This window comes from Malaclemys terrapin, chromosome 1 (assembly GCF_027887155.1).
Source record: "Malaclemys terrapin pileata isolate rMalTer1 chromosome 1, rMalTer1.hap1, whole genome shotgun sequence".
Lineage (NCBI taxonomy): Eukaryota > Metazoa > Chordata > Testudines > Emydidae > Malaclemys > Malaclemys terrapin.
The window spans coordinates 43,613,011-43,630,914 of record NC_071505.1 but is presented as its reverse complement, the minus strand read 5'-3'; the positions used below and the strand labels follow the sequence as shown (position 1 = coordinate 43,630,914).

At 44.7% G+C, this 17,904-nt stretch overlaps 1 protein-coding gene across 2 annotated transcripts in view; it reads right to left on the bottom strand.

The window, feature by feature from the left end:
* The window catches only part of FAM3C (FAM3 metabolism regulating signaling molecule C), a 54,182-nt gene that overhangs the window by 31,206 nt on the left and 5,072 nt on the right, over positions 1-17,904 (bottom strand). Inside the window, exons 2-3 of one of the 2 annotated variants that reach the window (XM_054023349.1) lie at positions 17,670-17,756; positions 602-663 (exon numbers count right to left, since the gene is read on the bottom strand). In XM_054023349.1, the coding sequence (XP_053879324.1) occupies positions 602-614 (13 nt within the window). In that variant the 5' untranslated portion in view covers positions 615-663; positions 17,670-17,756. The remainder of the gene's footprint in view (positions 1-601; positions 664-17,669; positions 17,757-17,904) is intronic. The other variant, XM_054023338.1, reaches the window with a different exon arrangement.

Sequence of the window (17,904 nt, the reverse complement as noted above, 5' to 3'; positions counted from 1 at the left end):
AAGGTGCTAAATACACTTTAAATTTAGTGATGTACGGAGTATTTTCTGCATTCTTTTGAGATGTCTCTCACATCAAGGTACTAAAAAACAAAGACTGGACTGTAGGAAGAGTTATTTTGGCTGAAAGTAGCAGATAAACATTTAGCCATTTTATTAGACAAAATGTTTTCTTCCAATAAATTTGAACCTCCTCCCCTGCAAAAATTCCAGTTTAGTAACTGAAATGCATATACAATAATTGAATGAACTACACATAAAAAGCTGAAAGCCAGGGTTACACCAAGAAACTCAGAGAAAGACCAAATTCACATTTGCTTCTTTTTTTCGACCTTCAGGGAAGCTGGATGTTACTGGTATGGAGAAAATAAATGTTCATCATTTTTTTCTGCCATTCATGATTGTTTAATGCCATGCGTCACAGACAGCTAAAAAGGTAGTGAAATAGCAAAGCAATACTGTTTCCATTAAATTAACACTGCCATGCTTCTTTCAGAAGTTTGATATTAATAAAAAACATCACAATTATCTTTTACTCATTAATGCAGTATATGGCTTGTTTTAAAAGTCACATCAATCTGATCCTAGTGACTGTTTTTCTTACCTGCTACCCTCATGTTTAGTCTTGTCAGTCAGTCAACAGCACTATTGCACTAAACAAACCACCTAAAAGGAGAAGATAGAAGGCACAAAAATTAGAACTGGAGGCAAATAAGCAATTTTACTACTATTTTGTTTATTAATTCCATCATAGAAATATTCAGGGTTTCCAAACTAGTAGTGCTAATGAAGATTTTGCTGATCACTTAATAGTTAACCCGTTATAGTTAGCATCAAGCCTTGATTTCTTAGTGCTCACAGTGAAAGAGTATATTGGATTGATTTCTGATGCACTGCTCTCATTTGTCACTCAAGTATAAAGCAAGCTACCTGAATGTTTTGTTATTCTAATCATTGGTTTCTAAACTTTACTAAATCCTTCATAAACTCACCTCACTGTTAGCCAGTTTTGATATGACACATTATACTCTCAATCAATTACCAAGGAAACCGGATGATGTCCCTTGTTTTCTTGAAGGTGTTCAATTTGTATGGTACAAATGTAAACATACAACATGGAGAGTGCACACACAAAAAAACCCATCTGCACTCTTTCAAATTGCTAATGACCTTTTGTACCAAGATTATGTTTTATTGAAGTGTGGCATGTCAAACTTGAGGATTTTCTATCTAGATTATAGTAAAAAATAGTTAATGACCACATTGCAAAGTCTGTGTGCAAAAAAGCTCCACTTTCCTTCAGCAAAGTAATGATGTCTGAAATGTAAGAAGAAAGAAGGTATGTACCTTGATAAATCTATTCACCTATATGCATTTTATTAGTTAAATTTACAGATGGCAAGTGCTGTAGAAAGTTGGTGCTTAAAAGGGCACTCCAAGAACAGTGCTCAGAAGAAGATAGAGCCTCTATCCCAGGGGTAGGCAACCTATAGCACACATGCCAAAGGCGGCACACAAGCTGATTTTCAGAGGCACTCACACTGCCCAGGTCCTGGCCACTGGTCCCGGGGGCTCCACTGCCAGCCTGGGGTACCGGCTGCCAGCCCCCTGCCAGCCAGGGTTCTGCCCACTGCCCCAGGTCCCGACCACCGGTCGGGGAGGGGGGGGGGCGCTCTGCTGCTGGCCGAGGGTCCCAGCCACCGGCCCGAGGCTCTGCAGCCACCCCCAGCTGTGTCCCACCGGCCCCAGCCTGGGACAGTGAGAGGTGCAGAAAGGGGCAAGAGGGGGTGCAGCTCAGAACCCCCACCTTAAAAATTGTTCCAGCGCCACTGTACTCGGATATTTTTAAGTCCTCTTACATCGCTATCACACCAAGTGGAACAGCACACTGTGTTTGATGTTGAGATTAGAATGTACATGCAAGAACTGGAATCAGAATTTTCTGACAGATTTCAAGATTTCCAGTGATTTGTCCCAATGCTTTCTTTTCTAATTAAACCTGAAAAGTTCAATGAAAGCGACTTGGATTTGTCTGTATTTCAGTGGATGGGTGGTGAAGATTTTGAAATGCAGCTCATTCAGTTAAAAAGCTCAGAATTTTGGGCATCAAAGTTTGGAGATCTGCAGCGTGAACTTGAAGATACGGAGAGAGATCATGGGGCCTCTATTCTGACCTGCTGGATGTCTCTGCCAGTGAAATTTAACTGTTTGAAGAAAATTGCGTTTGCAATGCTTTCAGCATTTGGATCCACATACCTGTGTGAACAGCTATTTTCACACATGAAATATGTTCTCTGTCCCTCTCAGAGCCAGTTAACAACTGATCACTAAGAAGCCTGTGTGCAGCTTAAAGCATCCAAATATGTGCCAGACATTGGAAAACTCAGCAAGGAAAAGCAAGGGCAAGGATCACACTAAACTAATAAGATCTGCATTTTAATTTTTTAAATGAAGCTTCTTCAACATTTTAAAAACCTTATTTACTTTACATACAACAATAGTTTAGTTATATATTATAGACTTATAGAAAGAGACCTTCTAAAAATGTTAAAATGTATTACTGGCACACGAAACCTTAAATTACAGTGAATAAATGAAGACTAGGCACACCACTTCTGAAAGGTTGCCGACCCCTGCTCTAACCTGTGGAGCTCAAAAGCTCTACGGGGGGGATATGAGGAAGAAGCAATGAGCCAACTTTCCCACTCAACCCCTGCAAGTAGAAAAAATTGTCTGACTAATACACCAATAAACCTTCAGTAAATAATCATTGAGTTATGATACATGGGGATACACAGTCGCTTATTCACATTAATGCAAGAAGGTAAGCAAAAGAACTCCTCCCCCTCCCACCCCCATCTGTAAGCATGCTTAATTGAGGACTACATATGATATGTAAGTTTGAGATAAAGTTATCAAAAAATGGAATGTGAAAAGGTATACATTTTGACATGCTCAAACAACGAAGATAATTTTACTAAATTAACATGCATGCACGCACACGAGGGCTCATAAGAATGAGAAATTTAAATTCCAGAGATAACTTTCCAGAAAAGTTACAAGTATCTGAAAATAGGGGATTAGACGGAAAGTACTGCCTCAGCTGGAACTTCAGCATTTCTACAGTGACAAGCTAATTCTAATCTAAAAAGGTATTTTAGAAAACATTTGCAACATTTATAAAACCTTCACACCAAATGGAGTGTTTCTAAATAAATTTTTGTTATTGCACATATTATCTTTCAGTTACTGGAAAAATAAAATGCACTTCCATAGCACCTTCCAACTGAAGATCTCCAAGCATTTCACAGACATTACTTGCACTAAGCCTCAAACAGTCCTGTGAGGATGGTTAAGTATTATCCCCAATTTTTAAATGGCAAAACTACCACAGAAACTTCTAAAATTTTCAAACTAAGATGCTTAGAGATTCTGAGCACCTGCTCAGAACCCAATGAGAGGTTCAGGACCCTGATCCACTGAAAAAAAAATCAGGCCAGAGGTATCTAGGTTTAGTCAAAGTGTTAAAGTTTTGGCTTTTGTGACACCGGGTAAGTAATTTAGGAAGCATTTGTGTAAACACTGGAATAAAGGAGACCGCATTCTCTAATACTTATTGATAAGGCCTCAGAGGCTCTTAAGAACCGCTGTAATATGTACTTCCGTACCTTTGGTGTGAAAGCGTTTTCACATTTTTCACTGGGCTGAAATTAGATTCTGCCTGGAAGCTTAGCAGGAAAAGATTAGGCTATTGAGCTATTTACTATTTCAGTTGCTCATTTCTTACCATTTAATAATGCATAAGAAACTCAGATTCAAGTTACTATACAAGTGTCACGTTCACGTTGGTTTGGAAAACAATCGACTTCCGAAGGCACAGGTTGGCTCTCCTCCCCTGGACTATGGTGATGGCGCTGCTTGACCTGCTCCTGCTGGATACCGCCACCACACTGTGCTGTGTTTGCTGGGGAACGTGTGCACCAAGAAATCACAGAGCCTCATCCCGCAGCACACACACACACACACACACACACACACCCCACAGCAGGAGCAGTGCACGCAACTGCGGCCATACCAACCTCACAGGAAGGAGAAGAGCCAAACCGAGCCCAAGGGGATCAGTTGTTTTCCAACCTGACAAGAACCTGACATCTGTAGTCGGAAAATGACTCGACCCTCTCGAGCTTGGGTCAGGGTTAAAAATCAGGCCAAAAAAAAATCAGACCTGAGCAGAACTCTAGAGGTTACCTTAAAATGCACAAGATACTCAAACCAATAATGTAGCCTGTAACCAATATATCCTTTAGATAAAAGGAAATCTGCTCAATTTCCCTTTTGCTAAATGTAAATGCTAGTGAGAAAAAGCAGTATTGTACAGGATGACAAACCTGTTTTAGTTGGGTGGTGATTCTGGCAGATTCACCCCAAATGGGGAGGGACCCTGAGTATATGGAAAAGATTGTGTAAATGAATGGTTGATGCTTAATACAAGGCTTTGTGAAACAGCTGTATACAACAGTACCACAACATCCCTGAGACTCTGTGCTCTTGAATGCTACAACAGTGAAAAAATCCTGTTATTCGTCTCTAGCACCTGTTACTCTTTGCTCTACATCATTCGGAAAACTCTCTCAACCCTACATAAGCCTGATGTTCAACTCCTGGGAGAGGGAGAACTCTCCATTATTCAAGCAACTTCTTTTGGCTTGTGTTCGAAGTAGCACTGTTGAGTTCAGAGACCCATGTCCAGCCCCTCTCTGCCATAGATAGGGTGACTATGATATACTGCTTAAAGTTTTATGGGAGTAAGGGTTAGTAGTGAGGACGACAGTAAATGAGAGGAAAAAATTGAAAGATCTGAAAAACCCTCCTTCCCTCCACACAAAGAAAAAGACCTTAAAATATCAACAGGCACTTTCAAGAGTAGAGAGGAATTTGGTGCTAAATGTTCACTGCTTACATTAAGAGTGAAACTTTCCTAGCAGATGCATCACAAGCTATACAAAATGTCCAGAGGATGGCAAACAACTGGCTATGAGCAAGCACACTGACACTGTAGGACAGGGCTCGGCAACGTTTGGCATGCAGCTCGCCAGGGTAAGCACCCTAGCGGGCCGGGCCAGTTTATTTACCTGCTAACGCGGCAGGTTCTGCCAATCGCGGCCCCCAATGGCCGCGGTTCGCCGTCCCGGGCCAATGGGGGCAGCGGGAAGCTGCGCGGGCGAGGGATGTGCTGGCCGCCATTGGCCTAGGATGGCGAACCGTGGCCAGTGGGGGCCACGATCAGCCGAACCTGCCGCGTCAGCAGGTAAATAAACTGGCCCGGCCCGCTAGGGTGCTTACCCTGGCGAGCCGCGTGCCAAACGTTGCCGACCCCTGCTGTAGGAGATCACTATGGGTGTAGGCAACTGAGAATCCTCCCGAGAATCCCCACCACCACCACCCACCCACACTTACTTTACCTCAGTATGCATCTAAATACAGAATCCCTCACCCTCAATACAGTAGAACCTCAACGTTACAAACACCTCAGGAATAGAGGTTGTTTGTAACTCTGAAATGTTCCTAACTCTGAACAAAACGTCATGGTTGTTCTTTCAGAAGTTTACAGCTGAACATTGACTTAATACAGCTTTGACACTTTACTACGCAGAAGAAAAATGCTGCTTTTAACCAGCTTAATTTAAATGAAACAAGCAGAGAACAGTTTCTTTGCCTTGTGAACAATTTATTTTAAAGGGGGGGGGGGGGAGGAGAGATTTAAAGTAGTTTATGTTTAACACAATTTGTTTTGGGTTTGGTTTTTTTTTGTCTGCTGCTGCTGCATGATTGCATACCTCTGGGTCCAAATGAGGTGTGTGGTTGACCTGTTAGTTCTTAACTCTGGGGTTCTGCTATATTCTGCCAATCCTACACTCATACAGTTCAGCTCTAAGTTAGACAAACTGTTAAAAATAGGGAGCAATTTTATGTTAGCGCAAGCTGAGTTTTGGGTATTTAAAAGTTGGTTTAAAGGGCTATTTTAGTATAACGTTCACATCCTTCTATCTTCCCAGAGGAGGCATCATAGTAGAATGGAACCAAACAAAATTCTGCACCCTGAATAGTTTTCATGCTGGCAGGATGTACAAACAGCTTGCAGTATACATTTCCCCCTTTTTTCCCCATTTGACAAAAAATTGCTTAACAAATGCAATTTCAAAGCACTAAAAACACGAGCCACACAAGCTTACTATTTACACAAACGTTTTACAGCAGCACATCTGCTCACTGGTCTGAGCAATGGTTACTAACTGCATAGACCACACATTCTTTGTATTAGCTACTTACATAGCAGCAGACTGATTTTAGTTTGGAAGAATTCTGTTTTTTATTAACTCCTGTCTATATCTGAGATATTGGTGAGCCTTGTTTTGTTTTGTTTTATGAATGCATTATATATTGCAGGTTAACAAATGTAGTGGGCCCTATCCAGAGCATTGAACTTGCTCCCCCTCTGACTTCTGTCTCAGATCCTCTCTCTTCAGTTCATCTTTGTTCCCAAATGTATTCAGCTCAGATTTTTTAAGGCCAGCTTATTAGATCATCAAGTCATCTCCTGTAGAACAGATCATACAATTTCACCCAGTTACCCATGCTCTGAGCCCAATTATTTGTGTTTGATTAAAGCATAATTTGTATCTAGCTAAAGCATATCTGCCAGAAAGGTATCCAGCCTTGATTTGAAGGCATCAAGCAATGTCTGCCTCCCCTGCTAGTTTGTTCCAATGGTGAGGCAGGCACCCTCACTGTTAGAATTTGTCTGGCTTTCACTTCCAGCCATTGGTCTGTGTTATGTCTTTCTCCAACAGAGTATAGAGCCCTTTAGTACCTGGTATTTTCCGCTCAAGAACATACTTACACTCCATAATCAAGTCATCTCTCAAATGTTCTGCGAACTGATTGAATTTAAGTCTCTCAGTGCAATGCATTTTTTCCAGCCTTCAAAACATTTTTCTTTTCTGCACACCTCTCCAATTTTTTAACAATTCTTTTTAAAAGTGTTGACACCAGAATTGTACACAGTATTCTAGTATCAGTCTCACCAATGCCATATATAGAGGTAAAATCACTTCCCTACTGCTACTCACTTCTCCACTGTTCATAGTTACATCCAAGGATTACAACAGTCCCTTTTTGCCATAGCACCACATTGAAAGCTCTTGTTAAGTTGCTTGTCCACTATGACCCATAAATCCTTTTCAGAGTCACTGCTTTCCAGAATACTGACCCACATACAGTAGGTATAACATGCATTCTTTATATGACCTTATATTTGGTCATATTACAACATTTTTTGTTTTAATGGGCCCAGCTTATCAAGCAATCCAGATTGCTCTATATGACTGTCCTCATCATTTTTTACCACTACTGGAATTTCCTAAGCTAGTGCTCAAGAGCTAGAGACACCTCGGGCGAGCTGGGGGATGGGGAGGACAACAGACTTGCAGTAACCGGACTTTTGGTGTCTGGTCAATACTTCTGATCAGAGACTATACAGGTCCTCTTAAAACCACACCTTCCTGTCGAAATCCAGATACTGGCAACCCTAACTCTTCCATAAACCAAATGGTATTTGGAAAGCGAGTCTCTCTTCCCCACCATCTCCCAATTTGATATTGCTGTGAAATAGGGAGGCCTCAAGATGCAGAATGTACTATATCATCTGGGACACCCAACTGGTATGGTGGGGCTGGCTTTTGATCACACTAGACTGCTCTCCCTGGATCTCACTGGATTTTTATCATCTCATATTGGCCTGTAGGTTGGTAGATTTAGCTCTCCTGCCAGTAGGTGGCTAGGTAAATTTTTTCCAAGGCCTACCGGATGTTAACCTCAAACAAAGGTAAGTCTGCCATGCTGATTCAGTAGGATGACAATAATATTCCTGTGAATTAAAGCTGTGAATTAGTAGACAATAAAAAACAAGAGGAGGGGAATACTTTGTTAAATTGATTCAGAAAATTCTGACTGAACTAGCAGAACATGAGCTGCTTGTTAAAAAGAAAAACAGAATAGAGGCACTCAGTCAATTCCACCAGTGACTTTGTGAATTGCTGTTTCTGGTACTGACCAGGGCAGGGGTGGGCAAACTACAGCTTGTCAGGGCTTTGGATCCGGCCCACATGGCCGTATGGCTGACTTAAAACAACGCTTCCTTAGCTCTCGTCCCCCAATGCCTCTACTCTACTTGCGCTACATTGATGACATCTTCATCATCTGGACCCATGGAAAAGAATTCCACCATGATTTCAACAATTTCCATCCCACCATCAACCTCAGCCTAGACCAATCCACACAAGCGGTCCATTTCCTTGACACTACTGTGCTAATAAGCGATGGTCACAAACACCACCCTATACCAGAAACCCACTGACCGCTATACTTACCTACATGCCTCCAGCTTCCATCCAGGACACACCACACGATTCATTGTCTACAGCCAAGCTCTAAGATACAACCACATTTGCTCCAATCCCTCAGACAGAGACAAACAGCTACAAGATCTCTATCAAGCACTCTTAAAACTAAAATACCCACCTGCTGAAGTGAAAAAAAACAGATTGACAGAGCCAGAAGAGTACCCAGAAGTCACCTACTACAAGACAGGCCCAACAAAGAAAATAACAGAACGCCACTAGCCGTCACCTTCAGTCCCCAACTAAAATCTCTCCAGCGCATCATCAAAGATCTACAATCTATCCTGAAAGATGATCCCTCACTCTCACAGATCTTGGGAGACAGACCTGTCCTCTCTTACTGACAGCCCCCCAACCTGAAGCAAATACTCACCAGCAACTACACACCACAGAACAAAAACACTAACCCAGGAACCTATCCCTGCAACAAAGCCCGATGCCAGCTCTGTCCACATATCTATTCAAGTATCAGAGGGGTAGCCGTGTTAGTCTGGATCTGTCAAAAGCAACAGAGAGTCCTATGGCACCTTTAAGACTAACAGATGTATTGGAGCATAAGCTCTCGTGGGTGAATACCCACTTCGTCAGACGCAACGCAGACGTCTGACGAAGTGGATATTCACCCACGAAAGCTTATGCTCCAATACATCTGTTAGTCTTAAAGGTGCCACGGGACTCTCTGTTGCTTTTTACATATCTATTCAAGTGACACCATCATAGGACCTAATCACATCAGCCACATCAGGGGCTCATTCACCTGCACACTACCAATGTGATATATGCCATCATGTGCCAGCAATGCCCCTCTGCCATGTACACTGGCCAAGCCGGTCAGTCTCCATGCAAAAGAATAAATGGACACAAATCTGACATCAGGAATCATGACTTCAAATACCAGTAGGAGAACACTTCAACCTCTCTGGCCATTCAGTAACAGATTTAAAGGTGGCAATTTTGCAACAGAAAAGCTTCAGAACTTGAATTGATATGCAAACTAGATACAATCAACTTAGGCTTAAATAGAGACTGGGAATGGCTGAACCATTACACATATTGAATCTATTTCCCCATGTTAAGTATCCTCACAGCTTCTTGTCAAACTGTCTTAAATGAGCAATCTTGATTATCACTACAAAAGTTTTTTTTCCCTCCTGCTGACATTTCATCTTAATTAATTAGCCTCTTAGAGTTGGTTGGGCAACTCCCACCTTTTCATGTTCTCTGTATGTATATATATCTCCTCACTATATGTTCCATTCTATGCATCCGATGAAGTGGGCTGTAGCCCACGAAAGCTTATGCTCAAATAAATTTGTTAGTCTCTAAGGTGCCACAAGTACTCCTGTTATTTTTGTGGATACAGACTAACACAGCTGCTGCTCCTCTGAAACAAAGGATTGAGGGGTTGCAGCTGTTACAAGAAACTACATTTGGAGGGTAGGGTTACTGGTTGCTGTTTCCTCCCACTCCACCCTCCTATCTGCACTGCATTCTACTCCAGAGTAAGGAGCCACTTCAAATTGTTGTGCCTTTCAGTTCCAGAGTTTTAGGCCTTGGCTACACTTGCGAGTTACAGCGCTGTAAAGCCGCCCCCAGCGCTGTAACTCACTCCCCGTCCACATTGGCAAGGCATTTGCAGCGCTGTATCTCCGTGGTTGCAACGCTGCATGTACTCCACCTCCCCGAGAGGAATAGCGAGTATTGCGCTGCAGCGCCAGTGTGGCCGCCCAATGCACTGTGAATGGCCTCCAGAATTATTCGGCAGTATGCCACAATGCTGTTCTAGCCACTCTGGTCATCAGTTCAAACTCTACTGCCCTGGCCTCAGGTAACCAACCATGTGACCCACCCTTTACATTCCCCCGGGAATTTTAAAAATCCCCTTCCTGTTTGCTCAGCCCGGCATGGTGTGGAGTGCTATCAGCGAATCTTTCCAGGTGACAATGCCTCCACGCGCCAAGTGAGCCCCAGCATGGAGCAATGGCGAGTTGCTGGACCTCATCAGTGTTTGTGGGGAGGAAGCTGTCCAGTCCCAGCTGCACTCCAGCCATAGGAATTACGATACCTTCGGGAAGGTATCAAAGGCCATGATGGAAAGGGGCCATGACCGGGACGCCCTGCATTGCAGAATTAAAGTGAAGGAGCTGCAGAGTGCCTACCGCAAAGCACGCGACGCAAACGGCCGCTCAGGTGCTCCCCCCGCAACCTGCAGATTCTACAAAGAGCTGGATGCAATACTTGGGGTTAACCCCACCTCCACTCCAAGCACCACCATGGACACTTCAGAGCCGGTGTGGGGAGAGGAGGAGGAAGAAAACGGGAGTGATGGTGGTGGGCCGGATGGAGACACCCCAGAATCCCTGGAGCCATGCAGCCAGGAGGAAGGTAGCCAGTCGCAGCGGCCGGTACTTGGTGGAGGACAAACAGAAGAACAGATTCCCGGTAAGCGTTTTCCCCCCCCCCCCCCCCCGGGAAGGAATTTTTTCGGTGCAGGCTCTTTGGGAGAGGAGGGTTAGGCATGCATGCCTAGATGCGGAATAGTGCATTGATGTGGTTTATCACATCGCGGTAATCGGCCTCGGTAATCTCCTCGTATGTCTCATCCAGAACGCATGCAATGCGCTTGCGCAGGTTTATCAGGAGAGCCATCGTGGTCCTTGTCCCAGCCAGGCTAACATGTCCACACCACTGTGCCGCGAGGGGCAGGGGGACCATTGCTGCACACAGGCAAGATGCATATGGGCCAGGGCGGAAGCCGCATTGCAGTAGAAGACCCTCCCTTGCTTCCCAGGTCACCCTCAGCAGCGAGATATCGTCCAGGACGAACTCCTGTGGAAAATGGTGGGACAGTGTTCAGTGTAGGTGCCCCCTGAAGCTGTTGGCTCTCCCCAAGGCACAGAAACCCAGAGGACAGTGCAGCCCTGAAACAATCAGTCCCCCTTACTCACCATTTTGAAGCTCCCGTGGGATGTGTGCGCTCTGTTTCGGATGGGGAAATTATGCTATTGTGTAGACCCTGTGTGTTTTCTACTCCTTAAGTGTGGGGGGAATTATTACTCTGTCTGGTATAAACAATGCTGCCTCTGTTAAATGTTGCATTTTGCCTATACAGCTGCATCAACCTTGAGACCTCAACCATCCCTCTTATCGCCTGCTCAGAGACTCAGGAAGAGACCGCGAAAAAGCAAAGACGACATGCTGCAAGAAGTGGTGCTGCAATCTATTAAAGAGAACGACAAAGCACAGAACTGGAGGGAGAGAGAAAGCAGGATCCGCCAGGAAAAACACAGCGCACCGGCAGCAAAGCACTGATAGGATCATAAGCATCCTGGAGCACCAAGCAGATGCTATCCAGGAGCTGGTAGCCATGCAGAAAGAGGAGCAGTACCACAAACGCCACCCCCCCCACACAGCCCTTGTCCCAAAACTCTTTCCGTTGTGCCCCACTGTCACCTCCAACCCACTTTCCCCAACTTCCGTGTTCTTCACGCCACCTGCTGCCTCCAACACCAGTATCTTCACCACCCAGCCCTGAAAACCACAACCCTTATCCTCTGCACGCAACCCCATCACCATGCAGTATAGCTATCCTGGAGTGCAGCACTCGCTGCACAGCACACCAGACAGGACATACGTGAATCTGTGATTGTACCGTTCCCCACTCCACCCCCTTGTTTCTTTTCAATAAATGGATTTTTTGGCTTTGAAAACATTCTTTATTATTGCATAAAGTAAAAGACTCCCTTAGCCCAGGAAATAAACAGGCACTGCAAGTCTGCTTAGCAAACACTGATTCCTAAAGATTAGAACTACTGCACTTCACTCCCGTGCAGGGCACCAGATATCACTGCTGGTTTTCAGCCTCAAATTGCTCCCTCAAGGCATCCCTAATCCTTGCAGTCCCGCGCTGGGCCCCTGTAATAGCCCTTCTCTCTGGCTGTGCAAATTCAGCCTCCAGGTGTTGAACTTCAGAGGTCCATGCCTGAGTGAAGCTTCACCCTTCCCTTCACAAATATTATGGAGGGCACAGCTCGTGGATATAACTGTTTTCGGCCAAGTCCAGCTTCCCATACAGAGATCGCCAGCGGGCCTTTAAATGGCCAAAGGCATACTCCACAGTCATTTGGCACCGGCTCAGCCTGTAATTGAACCGTTCCTTGCTGCTGTCAAGGCTCCCCGTGTAGGGTTTCATGAGCCACGGCATTAACGGGTAAGTGGGATCTCCAAGGATCACAATGGGCATTTCAACTTCCCCTACCGTGATCTTCCACTCTGGGAAAAAGGTCCCAGCCTGCATCTTCCTGAACAGCCAAGTGTTCCGAAAGATGCGTGCGTCATGCACCTTTCCGGGCCAGCCTGTATTAATGTCAATGAAACGTCCACGGTGATCCACAAGCACCTGGAGAACCATAGAGAAATAATACCCCTTCCGATTAACGTACTCGGATCCTATGTGGGGTGGTGCCAGAATAGGAATGTGCGTCCCATCTATTGCCCCTCCACAGTTAGGGAACCCCATTTGTGCAAAGCCATCCACTATGTCCTGCACATTACCCAGAGTCACGGTTCTTCTCAGTAGGATGCAATTAATGGCCTTGCAAACTTGCATCAACACGATTCCAACGGTCGACTTTTCCCACTCCAAACTGGTTTGCGACCGACCGGTAGCTGCCTGGAGTTGCCAGCTTCCAGATTGCAATAGCCACCCGCTTCTCCACTGGCAGGGCAGCTCTCAATCTCGTGTCCTTGCGCCGCAGGGTGGGGGCAAGCTCCTCACACAGTCCCATGAAAGTGGCTTTTCTCATCCGAAAGTTCTGCAGCCACTGCTCGTCATCCCAGACTTCCATGATGATGTGATCCCACCACTCGGTGCTTGTTTCCCGAGCCCAAAAGCGGCGTTCCACGGTGCTGAGCATGTCCGTGAATGCGACAAGCAATTTTGTGTCGTACGCTTTATGCGGCTCGATAGCATCGTCGGACTTCTCACTCTCACTGTCACTTTGGATCTTAAGGAATAGTTCGACAACCAAACATGACGTGCTGGCAAGATAAGTCAGCATATGCCTCAGCAGTTCGGGCTCCATTTCCCACAGACAGATCACGCTGCACAGAAACCGTTGAAAGATGGCGCCAAAGATGAACGGAAACAAAGGGATTTCTGGGATGCAAAGCGATGCATCACGGGGCGTTGGGACAGGACCCAGAATGCCCTGCACCCACACCCCCTTCCCACAACCCACGGCGCCAGAATGGGAAAAGGTGCTCTGTGGGATAGCTGCCCATAATGCACCGCTCCCAACAGCGCTGCAATTGCCGCAATGTGACCACGTCAGTGCGCTGGGCAGCTGTCAGTGAGTACAGACTGCAGCGCTTTCCCTACTCAGCTGCGCGAAGTCAGGTTTAACTCACAGCGCTGTACATCTGCAAGTGTAGCCAAGGCCTTAGGAGTGCCTTCCATGAGAACAGAGCATGGTACATGCAGGACAATGGAGAAGAGTGGCAAAGTGGGTGAGGTATCTTTTATTGGAGTAACTTCTGTTGGGGAGAGAGAGAAGCATTCGAGCTTACATAGAGCTCTTCTTCAGGTCTAGGAAACTAACAAAGTGGAGAACAATAGCAGTAGAGACAAGGATGGAGTAACAGCGGTAGAAGGGGAGGAAAGTTGCTCCTTTCTTTCTCTCTCTTCACTGTCACCAGGTTCTAGTGCTTGTGGGGATTTATTAGATTTTTATGTTTGATTCTCAACCTTTAGATGAAATTCAGTAGCTAACCCTTCCTTCCCTCCCTCCCCCCCAGTAGTGGAGAGAACGAGCCTGGAACACTGGATCTGGTGCAAAAACTGAGGCCTGAACAAGAGGCTGTGAACCAAAGTCAGGCCATGTATTAAAGCAGATGCTTCCAAGTTCACTATCCAGTACATAAACTTGGCAAAGTTGTTGCTAGTGTATTAGACACTAAATATTTACATAAATATATTCCAGCTAGTACAGGGATGTTTTGTCCAAGATATCAGGAACAAGGGGAGGTAACAAACAGATGTCATGAAATACGTAAAGTTGTATGTAAATTGTGTAACCCAGTTGGTTGTCTCAGTCTATAAATGTCAGGGTAACTTGCCTTAACCCTCTGTCCAGCCTAGGGAACAGCAGAAAGTTCCACTGCTGTCTGAGCTGGTCCACTTGTGCTAGTGTACCTGCAGAATCCATGGGGTGGCTAGTACTGTGCTTCATTGACAATAAGTCTGGCTACGTGCCTTCGCCACTGAACCGAGTCTGATCTTTTTGGGTAGTACTATCGAGGTCTGCTGGGTCAGCTACCTGAGCAGAGCTAGGACAGGACATGGAAAGAACACACATTCAAGCCAACTGACAACACCCCTCCCTCCCTCCTCCCCCCACACACAGATTGAAACACACTGATTTCCAGTATATACAAATACATATACTACACACACAACTAAATTATAAAAGTGTAGGCTTCAACATATTTTTGTATTCAATTCAGATTTCATTTTAAACAGGACTATTTTTAAAATATTTTAAAATGATAAAATAAAAATCTGATTTACATAAACAAAATCCAACACACACACACACACCCCCATACCAAATTTTATCTATCCTGCTTCCTGGTGCTCTTCGTTCACTGCATGTTGTCCAGGTTGGGGGGGGCGGGGGAGGGGGGGGGAGGAGAGGGGAAACACACAGCACTTTCCAATTTTGTTTCTGTTAGCATACTTTACTTATTGGCAGCTGGGATGGCTCTTATTACAGTAGTTGGTATTGTGACACTAGCAGATCAGGGTCCAACTCATGCCAAAGTCCCCAGGTCTCAAATAAAACTGATACATACATAGCTGGAATCAGTCTGCTTCACGTGAGTGTTAGTACTATTAAAATAAGTAGCAGAATTATAAGAATGTGTTTAGACTTTATTGAATGCTTGTGAGTTGCTGCATGCATTAATCTCACTTGTAACATCTGTATCCCATACTGTAAGGTAATATTTGAGCAGTAGTATTGTGAGCCTTTGTGACTCTGTAAATCATTGGACAGGAGAGAGACATTAACTAGTGTGAAGTGCTGATCTCCAACAGGTGTTAGATCTGTCAACAGGAAAGGTCCATCAACCCCAGAAACTACGCTTGCGCCACAGCTCAGAGAGCTACTGTGGGATGTTAAAGAAGACAAAAGGCATTGGTTATTCTGTCCCTCCATCCCATGAAGATTAGCCATGCAAGTGGATTCCTCCCGTCAGCTGAGTTTTCAGCTCAGAGCACAAGGGAGGAGCGGGAATAAAAACCCTTAACAAGAAGGAAGTGTATCCCTATGCTGCTTGGACTCTGGAGGGCAATGTTTTCTAGGCATAAGCAAGAGATACTTAACTGCTTAGCTTGGGTTATCCCTTAAGGACATAGAGAGCTGGCTTATTATAGAAGCTTCCATTAACTTTTGAAACTTCAGATTGTAACTGTGTGTAATATGTGTGTGATTAACCTTGTAAATAACTCGCTGGTTTCTTTCCTATTTTAATAAATCTTTATATAATTTATTATAAGATTGGATAGAAGCAGTATCAATTGATTTGGGGTAAATGACTTGTCCCTTGGGACTTGGAGTAACCTGAATATTGCTGAAATTCTTGTTGTAAGAGACCATCTATCACAAAGGTATGCTCACCTGGATGGAAAGACAGATAGGAGTACCCAAGCGGACATGTTTAGGCTGTTAGAGTGCCTAAGGAGTTTACGTGTGATAACTGGCTGGTGAAATCTGACACTGGAAAGGACACAGAGTTCATGGCCAATTTGCTGTTTGTGCCTTGGTTCCTAACAGGCTGCGCTGAGGATAGTAGTCACGCTCAAATCACTTATTTTAATACTTTATTAATCAAGTATTTTGTTTATACACTACACTGGCACAGAGTGCTTGGGAAAAAAAGAAAGAGGAAGGAAGTTGTATTCAAAGCTTTTAATAAAGTCAAAAACCCTTATCACATGAAAGCAATAGCAAATAAATATACTAAAGCACTAGACAGCATCACATTTCCTCAGCATGTCATCATGTGATGCAAGGATGTGGGTACATCAGGCATCCCTTGTTTCCCTTACTCACCAGGACCTAGTTCCAGTGATGACAGGGGCTCTTTGTCTGTACCAGGCCTGCAAATCAGTAGTGTCTTGAGACCACTCCTGGTGAAAGCTCTTGCCCTTTTCCTTCCAGATGTTGTGTCGGGCACAGCACACCATAGCAATATACATGGCATTAGGAATATTGGCATTCAAATGGGTTATCCTGCCTTCAGTTGGCCAACTACACATTCTGTCACCATCCTGCAACTACTCTGTGTGCAATTAAACCTCTCTCTTCCAGGTGCTCTTATATCATGGTACAGTTTCATGAGCTGTGCCAACAGAGAGTAAAAACAACAGTGGGTACAGACACCCCATTCATAACCATGTTATTTGAACACAAAAGGACCTTATTCCCTCCTAACAAGTAAATGCCAAATCACCTTAGCACCCTTGCCAGTGCATCCCACACTGGTGTTACTAAACTTGCCTTTATGGTTGGTCAATACCTGAATAACAATCGAGTAATATTCTTTACAGTTGACATATTTATGTGCTTCTTGAGGTGAGCAAATCATGGGCACACATGCATCATCAATGATCCCAGCACTGTTCAGGAACCCCATTCTCTCAAAGCCAGCTATTACTTCAGGCACAATAGCTATGTACATCACCCATAGGTAATCAACAGCAATAACTGCCTCACAAATCACCACTGTCAACTTGCCAATACCAAACTGGTTAGCTATGGATCTGTAGAAGCGAGGGGTAGCCAACTTACAGATGGTGCTGATACCCCACTTCTGGACTGGGACCAGCCACCCTTGTTTTGGATATTCTGGTGCTGAAGGATTGGGCCAAGCTCCTAACAGATCTCCACGAAAGTGGCCATCCTCGCACAGAACTTCTGGAGCCACTGGTGGTCATCCCAGGTCTGCATGACAATGTAGTACCACTCTGTGCTTGTGGTCCTGCACCAGATGTATTGGTCTTCACAGGGGGAATCTGCAGCAATTACAGCATGCAGCAGCTGTTTCCACTCTGCCGTAACAACATCCAGCTAGCATGATTGCCTAAAGACCTGCTACCACCTCCTGAGGGTCACCAGCCACTGCTGAAATGACCTCAACCATGCCCCATACCTTCAATCCGCATCCTGCTCCAATAACAGCACAGCCAAAAGCAGGAACAATTCATCCACTGGTGCTGGATCCATGCCTTAGCACAAGCTGGAATGGACAGAATGAGAAGTATGCACAGCTAGAAGTCCCTCAGTTTCAAGAGATGGAGATTTAAGAAAACTTCTGCACAGGTGCTCAGGAAGGACAGACAATTTCTTCCACAACACACATGAAACAATTCTTAGAGGGACTCAAG